The 12,178-nt window shown below is 33.9% G+C and overlaps 1 protein-coding gene across 1 annotated transcript; it reads right to left on the reverse strand.

Moving 5' to 3' along the window:
• Positions 1-5,881: 5,881 nt before the first annotated feature.
• Positions 5,882-7,672, reverse strand: FOMMEDRAFT_31103 (uncharacterized protein; the record flags this gene model as incomplete). The annotated part of the gene is made up of 5 exons (XM_007269813.1): positions 5,882-7,030; positions 7,085-7,207; positions 7,331-7,362; positions 7,439-7,570; positions 7,621-7,672. 5 exons carry the CDS (start codon positions 7,670-7,672, stop codon positions 5,882-5,884), a joined length of 1,488 nt encoding a protein of 495 aa, XP_007269875.1.
• Between the last annotated feature and the right edge of the window lie 4,506 nt (positions 7,673-12,178).

Consider the following 12,178-nt stretch of genomic DNA (forward strand, 5'->3'; position numbering starts at 1 on the left):
AGCTAGTACTTAGAATGTTCTACTAATAAATTACTACTTGTTCTAAAAGGAATATACAGCTTGTACAGTCTTGTTGTCTAAGAGAGTAAGTATATACACTAACATTTCCTTATTAACCTCTCTCTTTTAACAAGGACAGACTTATGTCCTCAACTATGAACTCAGCTAAGACTATCCTTACTTAATACTATAAACAAACTACTGAGTAGTAAACAGGGCTGAGTAGTATTCTAAATGTTCTGAAATCTTAGAACATAGAAGTAGTAGGTTAGATTGTACAGATTTAGACTTGGATAAAGTGTAAAGAGAAGAATTAAAAGAATCAGAAGAAATAAGAGAACTATCTACTTTTGTTTTCAACTTTTTTCTTTTTAATAAATAATTTTGTTGATTTACTTTTTCTACTTTTTCTACTTTTCTTACTTTATTTACTTCTAATCCTATAGTGTCTATTAAATCAAAAGTAGTTGTTAAAAAATTCAAGTCATAGTCCTTTAGTGTTACATTTACTATTAGGCCTTTACAAAATCTTAGAGTATGTAGTCAGAGTCTAAGAGTTCTAAGGTGACTTCCAGATTTGTAGAAAAGTCTTCTTACTACAAATCCTGCTTGTTACTCATTATTACTCTAATAACCTAATAGATATACTGTTACTTCTGTAAACAGTTCTTAATTTAGTACTCTGACTTTCTGTAAGTAAAGTATACTCCTTACTTTTAGGCTTCTCTAATGTTTATTAGAACAGATTGATTGTGAATTATAAGTGGATTAATCTAAGAGCTTAGAACTGTTAGAGTTAGATACATGTGTAAGTGTTCTACACAGACTTAATACATCTGAGCTGTAGCTTAGTTGAAGGAAATAGTGTGTGTCTTCTACTCAGTGTAAGTAATTAGTTCTAGTATCATTCTAAGAATCTTATTAACTAGTTCTAGGTGTAGAGCTTTTTCAAACATTCTAATAAGAACATTATTAAACCTAAGTACAAATCCTGCCTTTTAGGCTAGAATATCAAACTCCTGAAAGAAGGTATTAGTAGAATGTTTGTTCTGTTACAGAGATGTAAGCTTGTTCTACACATTTTACTTTTTATTCAGATTAATAAAGGAAGTACAGAGCTACTCTATGAATTCTGAATATGACTTGTTGTTCTAAAGTCAGATTAGGCTTCTAATCTAATAGTCTTTAATCTAGTTTTAGGCCTAGGTAGTCATATTACCTTCCTTTATGAAGGAGAGGACAAATAGAACATGATTGAGATCTGAGAATAGATTAGTTAAAGTAGTAACTATGTATAGTTCAACTTAGTACTAGAAGTTCTTAAAGTGCTACTTATTAAAGTCTGAAGAGTAGGCTATATGTACTTTCTTTCTAAAACAGGTTACAACTTCTAGAACAATTAGAACAGGTTCTGAGAGGGTTAGAGGTATGTAGTTAGTAAAGACCTTTTAGATAGAGGTCTACACATATTAAGTTAGGTCTGCTTACAACTACTAATCTGGTAGAACAGTAAGGGTGACAGTTAGTATAAGAGGGTTTATGTTTATACTATAAAGGAATTAGTACTAAACTAAAAAGGGTAATAAATAGAAGAAGGGTAGTAAAAGTTTAAAAGGGTTTAGAAAGTTTAAAATTTAAAAATGTAAAAGGGTTAGGACAAAGAAAAGAGATTAATACAATAGTAAGTACTAATACTTAAAATGTAAGAGAGTTGTAGAGTAGTAATAAGTAGTCTTAATCTAATATTAGTAACAGTATAGAGAGAACCTGAAGGCTTAGTAAGGGGACCTAGACTACAACTATCCTACACAACAGAAATACAGAACATAAGTACTAGAACATAGTTAGAACTTATAGAACAGACAGAGAGGGAGAGTAAGACAAGAGTAGAGTATATAAAGTAAGTCTAAGAGTACAGGACTATTTAGAGTAGACAAGATTAAGACTATAGGACTAGTCTAATCTTGTACACCTATATATACTAAACTATATAAGAATACTTAGAGAGTATAAGCTACTAAGAATAATAAGCTACAAAGAATGAAAGAAAGGAAGGTCAAAGATAAAGGTACAAAGAATAAAGAGATAGACAAAGGGTAAGAGACTATAGAATGAACAAAGAATAAAAGGGTGGTTAAAGGAATAGAATAATAAAGTAAGGAGGGGTAGTAGTAAGAGTTAGTATACATATAGTTTATAGATAGTACTCTTAAGAGACAGAAGTTCTGAGTTCTAGTATAAAAGGGTGTAGAACTCTCAGAACTAAAGATACAAGAGTAGAGAACTGTAACACATAATCTCTAGTACTTCTGAGTGTTTCAGAAGCTTAACTACTATTAGGCTTACTAAATGTTAGAACTATAGAACTATAACTTTGTACTAACCTATAAACTTAGAACACAAATGATAAAAACTGATTTACTCTTAAGACAAGTAAGTCATAAAAGGGGGGAGAATGATAACAAAAATCTTGTTCTTCTAAACAATTCCTGTTTTGTGTCTGAGACAATCTAAGAGATCTGACTCAAATCTAAGAATGTTGACTTTGTCACTTACATACAGTAAGCTCTGAAACACACACAGGACTAGGTTATAGTGAAGCAGCTAGAGAAGCAGGCTAGGGATTAGGAGAAGGATAAGGATAGACAGGTTTACTAGGAAGGCTAACTGTACATTCTAAAGGATTGGAAGCTGTAGAAGAACATTGTCTGAGCTTATTACAACAATCTGACTGTAGAACATTCAGACTAACACAAAACATAGAAACTTATTACTTAGAACTACTAGTAGTTATGAATGTAGAGGGAAATTCTAAAGTATGTAACTAGTTATAATACATACTAACAGACTAAGACCTATCAGATAAGGGTTTAGACTCTCTTACATTTGTATCAGATTCTAGATTACTCTTAGGAAGAAGTCTTAGTAGACCTGATTAGTAAGCTACCCAAGTCTCAGAGTTACAATACTATCTGTATAATTGTCAACTAATTCTCTAAGTAAGTCTATACAGTTCTAACCTGAACAGAACTCACTTTTAAAGGTATAGTGTGTATTTATCAGGATCATGTCTTTTAGTTGTACAGATTCCCTCAGAAGCTCATTCACAATCACAGACTGTAATTCAAGTCAAAATTCATACAAGACTTGTATGTGCTTCTCAGAATTCAAGAGAACCCTTCTACTATATATTACTTATAAACTAATAGTTAAACTGAGTAAGTTAATTAGGAGATTGAGCTCTACCTCTAAATGTTCATTAATCATTAGTAGTTAGACTAGTCTGAATAGTTAGCTCTAACAGAATTTGTACACAATAACTAGTAACACTCTACAATAGGACAGTCCCTGTTCTTCCTTAATTATAGGAGACATTCATACTAGGAGACAGTTCCAAACTGGAACAGTAGTTCTGAATCTGTAACAGACTTTGTAGAACAGATACACAAGACTAGAGAAGACACACAAGCTCTTTTAGAGAAGGTAGTATAAGTAATAAAGTAGAACTATAATCAGAAGAGATCTGTAGCTAAGGATTACTAGTCTGAGAACAAAGTTATACTAGAAGCTACTAATCTGACTACAGATCACTTAATGAAGAAGTTGGACAACAAGTACTTTAGACCCTTTGTTATTAAAAAGAAGGTTAACACCTTTGTTTACAAACTCTAACTTTTAGCAACATAGAAGTACATACACTCAGTGTTTAACAAGGTTCTGTTGTCTTAGTACTATAATCCAGGTTTTCCTTTATAATAAAGACCCCTACTACCTTTATTAGAACTTATCAGTTTTGAACTAAAATATAAAGTAGAGTATATAGTAAATACTAAGCTAGTGTACAGAAAGCTTAAGTTCCTTATTTACTAGAAGGGATACCTAGTTAAAGAATACACTTAGGAACCTGCTAAGAATCTTACCTATACTACTAAAACAATCCAAGACTTCTATTAACTTTATCTAGATACTCTACATTAACTCTATCTTACAGATTTCCAAACCCTACTGTTCTAACCTATACTTAAGCTACTAACTAAGTCTAATGTTCACTAATCAGGACAATTGGTTTTAGAGGAGGGGTAATGTTACAGTTCTCTACTCTTACACCTTCAGTTCTAAAGGTTTTACACCCTTCTATACTAGAACTTAGGACTTCTGTCTCTTAGAGGTACTGTCTATAAACTATATATATACTGACTCTTACTACTACCCCTCCTTACTTTATCATTCCATTCCTTTAACCACCCTTTCATTCTTTGTTTATTCTATAGTCTCTTACCCTTTGTCTATCCCTTCATTCTTTGTACCTTTATCTTTAACCTTCCTTTCTTTCATTCTTTATAACTTATCATTCTTAGTAGCTTATACTCTCTAAGTACTCTTATATAGTTTAGTATATATAAGTGTACAAGATCAGACTAGTCTAGTAGTCTTGATCTTGTTTACTCTAGATAGTCTTATACTCTTAGGCTTACTCTATATACTCTACTCTTGTCTCACTCTCTCTCCCTGTCTGTTCTGTAAGTTCTGACTATGTTCTAGTACTTACATTCTGTATTTCTGTTGTGTAGAATAGTTGTAGCCTGGGTCCCCTTACTGAGCCTACAGGTCCCCTCTATACTGTCACTAACATATGAGAATCTAATTATGCTCTCATATTTGACAATAACATGAGAAATAACACACACACTAAAAAAGAAGCAAATTCCTTCTCTTCTAATCTATTATTTCACAGAATTGGAAAAAACATATCTCCTGATCCACAGAGTACAATACTCTCAGATTGGTCTCAAAAAAATCTCTACATAGACCTTTGTCTCCTAGCCAAATTCTGTAGAAAATGGAGGGCTTGTTATTGTGTAATTAAAGAATCTCATTGATTATTAAATTATATTTTTTAGTTCTTAAACTATGTAATTTGTACAATTAGACTGTAGAATGTAGAAGGTGTGATAACAACTTCCTTCTTACTTAGTGGTCAATGTCTGACATCTTGCCTTTGACCTTGTTCTCAATATAGATCCTGTCTTTGACTAGACAATAGATGAAGATGGATGAATATGTGGATGTAACAGAGAGTTACTTGTGTGGGTCCTACCTGATCTTTGACTTATACTTTGGCAACCTCAAAATACTACAGTTCTTGGTTACTTGTTCTTAACCAGGTTAGACTTTTCAAATGCCACTCTTGGTAAACAGTAGTAGGAATTCTTTGAACCACCTCAGTAATAATACTATCTCATCCCTCATTCAAAGTGATTTGAGTTCATCAGTTTCACTTACAAGTTTCCTTTCAAACTAGCATATGTGCAACACACAAAAAAACAATTAAGTTGTTATTATGCAACTTCACAGGCACTTTATTCTAGGCTTATTACATACAGACAATTGTTGGTTTACAAAGCATAACAAAACATATTCAAGATACATGCATGGCAAACTATCATATGAAGGCAACAAGACATCAATTCAAATGAACTTCTTACCTTGAACTGTGAGTTGCTTTGGAACCAGGTTCAGTAATTAGTGGTCAAATAGCACTGGAGAACATGATGTGAAACTTACCACTGCCTTGCAAGGCCTTGCTACTCGGCCTGCTGCTTAAACCAACTTGGGAAGCGTATGAGCTGTGGGTGGGCAAATTGTGTGTTGCTGAAACTTGAATTGTCTCAGAACAGTGTTGGTTTCCTCCTGCAGGCTGTTGCATTGTTTGCAGCAAATGGGCAGATGGCTGGGAATATTGATTTCCTGCAGAAATAGCCTGTGATTGTCCAGAGCTTGGTAAAGACACACAGCTGGGATTGGGCTGGGCTGACATTGTTCTGTCATCCCTTGTTGTGATTGGTGCCCCCTTGAAATGAGAGTCATTATTGTGCTTGTGCTAAGTGCTAGGGCATCTGGCATTGTTGATGATGGTTTCAAAGTCTCTCCCTGGATCGAAACGTTCAGCAGGGTGTGTCTCAAAGCCTATGTTGTACAGTAACTTGAAACTCTCCACTGTTTCAGTGCTTAGCTGAGGGAGAACGTTCCTCACATTCTTAACAGCTTTTTTGATATCAGCATTGATGGACTTTTCGCCATGAACGTATTGAGTCATTATCACACAGAATTCTCTATCAGTATTGACACAGAGTTTGAGCAAGTTGTTGTTTAGGAGGACTGTAGTAGTGCAACCAATTGTTATGTATCTTGCTTGTGCTTCCTTGAAAGCCTTTAGCTTGTCCACCAAGAACTGCATTACTGTCTGTTTACTGAACTTGGTCTTTACTTCCTTCTTCTTTTCTGTTGCTTTAAGTCTATTCCAGGCTTTCTTCAAGGGGCTGAACAGACAATGCCTTTTACTCATATCATTGCTGGATGTATTGGAGCTGTCCCTGTGTGTATAGCCTTCATCTAGGCCCTTTTGCTTCTTGGACCTTGCAACTTCTTCACAGAACTCTATAGTGAACCGTTTGTGGGCCCTAATCATGCCTTCCAGGCCAGCACCACACTCTTCCACTGTCATATTAGGAAGAAGCTTGTGTGGAACGAGTTCCTCTTTAGTGACTTTGAACAGGTCCTTTGCACAATCATAAGCCTGGAGGAAGCAGCTTGTGAACTCTGAGAATGTAAGTTTTGTAGCATTGGCTTCCTCCCAGTTCCCCTTGACTACAATACTTTTCTTCTTTAGGACCATCTCAAGATTCAAGGCCTTGTCTCTCTTGACCTTGTCAAAGTCAATGTTGAGGAAGTCCAACCTCTCTGGCTTCAACAAGCTGATAGACTGAATGGATTTTGTCTCCTTGTTGTGGCTCTCATGATGCAATTTGAGGGGGGCCAGTTTGTTGAACAGCCTCTCATAATGTACATAAACAGCCTTGACAAAGGGAGCAAAGTGGCACGTCTTGCTCTTGCAGCCCATGCAATCAGGATAGAAGCAACTAGACAGATAAACACAAGGTCCCCAGATTGCCCTAAAGCCTTGAGCAAGCAGATCACAAGGTGTATCAGAAACATTATGGAGGTTTTGGATATCCATGAAAGCTTGGGGCTGAAGTATGCATAAATACTTGGATGTGTAACAATGCTACCAAATATTACTCACATGCTCAACATGAAGTTTCACTGTATCCAATTCTGATAAAAGCACATCCAGCTTCTCCCTCTGGTGCTCTGCTTCATAAGTACTTTCCTTGATAGCCTTGGACATCTGCCTGTTTGTCTCCCTCTAGTGCTTCACTTCATAGGTGCTTTCCTTGAAAGCCTCAAACAATGCTTTTGAAGCTGCCAACAGTGCCTCAGAATTGTTCACGTTGGCCACAGCATCTTTGATAAGCAACTCTGAACACACAACAACTTCCTTCTTTGCCTGTCCCTCTAGTGCTTTAAATTTAAACACAAATTAATTCAACGTGTCAGTCAGTAGGTTTGGAATAGTAAAACAATGCAATTTACACACTGACAGAGTCTAGGGATCTGTGGGGCAATCCAGGCTTGTAAGTATAGGTGCCATATTGTAGAGAAAGGGGTGCAGCAGACAAGTCCTCTCTAGTGCCATAGGAGAACTGAGAGTCTTTGGCAGGCAATGAGCCTGGAGTATGTCAAAATGTGTGAGGGAATGCACCACACTGTATAACACACCTTGGGTAAACATTGAGGATGGGTCACCCTCTTCAATGATGGTATTGGACATTGTTTGACTCATGGGATATAGCAGAGATGGTGATAGATGGTGAGCAAGTCAGCAAGTGCACAACTTGCAAGGATGTGACTCATGTGGTCACAAATGTAAAGTGGCTGTCACATTGCCAAGTTGACTTTGGCTACAGACCACAACATGATGCATGGTGTTGCAACATCAAACAACCTCTGCAAGCTCATTCTAGTGTTATTCAACAAAGATAGAAAAAGAGAATGTGACTAAGATTGCATGTGTGTTGCACATTCCTGTACACACTGTCTACAACATTCTTGCATTGTGGTGTGCAACAGGTTCGGTTTGTCTGACAAAGCATTTGAGTGTGGGTTGGCCATGACTGCTAGATTTTGCAGATACCTACGTGAGTACTGTTTCATTCAATTAATGTTTTATCTGATCTAAGAGGGCCTAACAGGACATGTAAAGGTATTAGTTCATCTTACAGAACAAAAAAATGATCAATACATCTCTAAACTGTAGATTGCTTTGAGAAGTCAGCTAGGTTTCAAGGTTTCTAATACAACAATATGGAGGACTCTAACAAGGGTTGGGTACACACTCAAGGAGGTGTGTAATTTGTCCTCACATGTCTACTTAAAAATGTTGATTTTTTTATTTTTTTAATTCTACAGATTTCTTTTTAACAACTATAGTAGGAGTGCCCTAAGTACTCTCTCTTATTAAGACATTAAGTAAGTGTCTGCCTTATATACTATATAGTAAAGTCTAATAGTCTGAGACATTCTAAGTGTAGTAACTCTACATAAGGCAATTAAGGATTTCCTAATCTAGAGTACAATCTAATACTCTCCTTTAAGTATTAATTAAGAACTAGAACTGTATACTTAATAGTTTGTTTAAATACTTGATCTGTAGAATGTAGAGAGCTTTTGTAAGAATGTCTGCTAATTAGTTCTGTAATTAAACATAGTATACATTAATATAATTGTTTTAAATATAATATTGTACAAAGTCTTTTTATAAATCAAAGTGTTTAGTATAAGTGTTGTACATTATTTTGTTAGACTTTACAGTCTTTATTATACTTTGATTATTATAATAAATTGTAATGAGTACTGATTCAGTCTGTAGTACTTCTTTAGCAAATTGTTTGAGTCAAATAGCTTTTTAAGTAGTATATGTTAGTACTTACAACTTTACTTTATTTAGGTTTTACTGTTTGCTTGACTAGGATATAGTTAATTTAGCTAATTGAAAGATGTAGCTGTTTATTACTTTATGTTCTTCTGTCATTTGTTTGTCTGTATTATAATAGTCTTATAGTTTTAAAGTGTTTGTACTTCTAAGTTAAAGCTAACAATTTGTTATATATTTTAAATATGTAAAGTAATGTTTTACTACTTTATAGTAATGTGTTTAGAGCTTTTATAAGTAGTATACTAATTGTCTAGTAATATAATATATGTCTGACTGTGTACAATCTGTAACATATTTTAACAATTCTACTATATTTATGTATAGTATTATTTCATTATTACTTTTGTTTGTATTATATATATTATTTGTATTATTAGATAAATCTATTCTAGGAGTAATAAGTGTTTGTAATACCTTTTTGTTTTTGAAGTAGTAATACTTAATTATACTTTTAATATAATACTTTTACTATAAGCTAATTATTTGTTAAAGTCTATCTTAACTTATTTTAATACTAAGTAACTAATGTATTTTGTTACTGTTAGTAAATGTAATGTGTTGTCTTAATGTATGTTTAAATGCTATTATTATAGTAATAGTTTTGCTAATAATTATAATATTGTTAATGTGTATAAATGTTACAAGAATTGTTTTATTATTTTGTTTCTTATAAAATACAGTATGATTGTAATTAGTTTATTCTAATCTAATCTTAAGTAGTAGTTTGGTAATCTTCTTATACTATTGTCTACCTACTTGTTTCAATCTGTATAATACTTTATTTAAGTATAATACTTGTCTAGATTTAATATCTGTAAGTAGCCTACTTAGTAGTAGTTTTACATAAATGAGTTTGTCCTCATTTAGTTCTCTGTAAAGATATACAGATTTTACATCTATCTAATGTATTTTGTAGTTCTTAGATACTGTCTAAAATAACAATAATTGTACTATTAATAGTTTTGTTACTAGGACAAATAAGTTGTTAGAATATATTAGATTGTACTCTGGATTAGGAAATCCCTAATTGCCTTATATAGAATTACTGTACTTGGAATGTTTCAGACTATCAGACTTTACTATATAGTATATAAGGTAGACACTTGCTTAATGTCTTAATAAGAGAGAGTAATTAGAGTACTCTTACTATACTTGTTAAAAGGTTATGAGCCTTAGTACTTATTAAATACTCTCACACACTTGCTCTTACAGAACACCTTTGCCTCCTACTAGACTACTAAGCCTAAAACCTTCCTCTCCCCCCAAACCTATTACAATGTCATTTATAATGTATACCTTTGTTAACACTATAATGAAGGACTCTAACATTACAAAGTTCTTTAAGGGAACAGAAAAGTTGGCTAGTGTGAAGGGATACAAGATATAGTACTTGTGTATACATAGTACACTCACTGTCATAATACTCTTAAACTATCTAGAGTACAATCCCTCTTCCTCTAATAATGCTAGCATATATACAGACAATGTTTTGTATCATTATATAATGAAAACAATAACTGATACAATTTATACAAACTTTACAACACATACAAGTGTTAAAAGTCTTATGAAGGTGCTTTCTGAACAATACAATGTTCAAACAACAATAACACATGCTGTAAACATATCTATGTTGTTTACAGTAAAAGAACATGTATTACAGTTTGATAAGACATTAGACAATATTAAACAAATCTATAGACAGTTGTCTGTACATAATAAAGCCCTTAATAATAATACATACATCTTAGCAATTAACCTTACTACTCCTTGTAAGTATAGATGGGTAGTAACAATGCTAGACAGGCAGGTTACTCATTATAATTAACTACTAACAGTTACAGTAACTTAGAAAGATGTTCTGACACCAGCTGAAAGGATTCAGAAGGATTTGTAATGGTACACAATCAAGGAAACTGGAATTTGCTGTAAGACACACAGAGACTATGCCAGAAATGCAATCACATGACACAACTTCAAGAATGCATACAAGCAATAATGACATATCAAATGTGCCAGGATTGACAAATCTGCAAAACAAGAAGCATACAAATAGAGAGAAATACTATGCAAGTAGTAGCATACCAAATGTTATTCAATCAACTGCAACATTGACTACAACATGTGATACACAAAGGAATAAAACAAGAAAGGAAAGAAGCATTATTTAAGATGCATATATACAAGATATACAACCCAACAATATACAAGGAATGTGAAGCAGCACAATTACATCTATCAATGAAAACACACTGAGAATATGAAGAAAACACAGTACAAATATTTGCTTCAATATAGAGTACCATCCAAGACAACAGAACACACAGCCACACTGTATTGACAACCAGTCATCACAAAGGACCAACAAAGCAATATAATATTAAAGTAATATATAGAGACCACCATCTGATAATACTAGCAGGACACAAACACTACAGATCTATAGAACTTAGATCTGAAGACCCCTATGTACTCAATGAATAGTGTAAAGCAGGCAAGCCTTACACAAAGGTCATTATACTACACAGATACACAATGACAGAGCTACCCAGAACTCAGAACTAATGGCACTAATCATGAAAAGGCTAATTAAGCTTAGCTGAGGAAAAGAAGTGCTACCAAGGAAGTAAACATAATGGCTGTGCAAGAAGCATGTGGTGTAAAAGATCTAACATAGATTGCTACCTCAAAACAGAAATAGCTAATGCCTTGAACACACGAAATCACTAATACACATCCTATAGAGTATATGGCAACATACTAAAAATATTGCAACATAGTACACAGACCATCCAATAAACAGAACCACTCAACTTGTAAAGAAATAGGAGGATAAAGGAATAATTAGAGTAGTATAAAAAGCACTTCATGTATTGTGTAAAGAGCATTGTACTCAATAACAGTTTATTTGAGGACAGCTCATGAACTAGCTGTAACCCACTCATCTCTTCCAATAAACTCTTTACACAAAAACACTACTCTATTCACCTCAAAATACAAACACATTAAAACCACTCTTAAGGGCATTAACTCCCCTTCCACTGAGTACAAGTACTATCAACACTCTTAGGGATATACTCCTAGTTGAGCAAAGATAGAGGCTACATTTGGGACCAGTGGTTATATGGTTAAGGACCTGCCTGTTGCCTGTGAACCTACAACAAGAGGTGTAATTCCTGTACAGAAATATAGTCTATAACAACAGTTATTGAGTATGATCACTTCTTGTGTAAAGTATTACACTGTTGTGGCCTGTTTTGAACAATCTGCTAGAACGTAATAGTAATATGTTAAGAAGCATAACTGGCTTCACAAAACCAACAGGAATATACTGAAACAACC

This window comes from Fomitiporia mediterranea (assembly GCF_000271605.1).
Source record: "Fomitiporia mediterranea MF3/22 unplaced genomic scaffold FOMMEscaffold_11, whole genome shotgun sequence".
Classification (NCBI taxonomy): domain Eukaryota; kingdom Fungi; phylum Basidiomycota; class Agaricomycetes; order Hymenochaetales; family Hymenochaetaceae; genus Fomitiporia; species Fomitiporia mediterranea.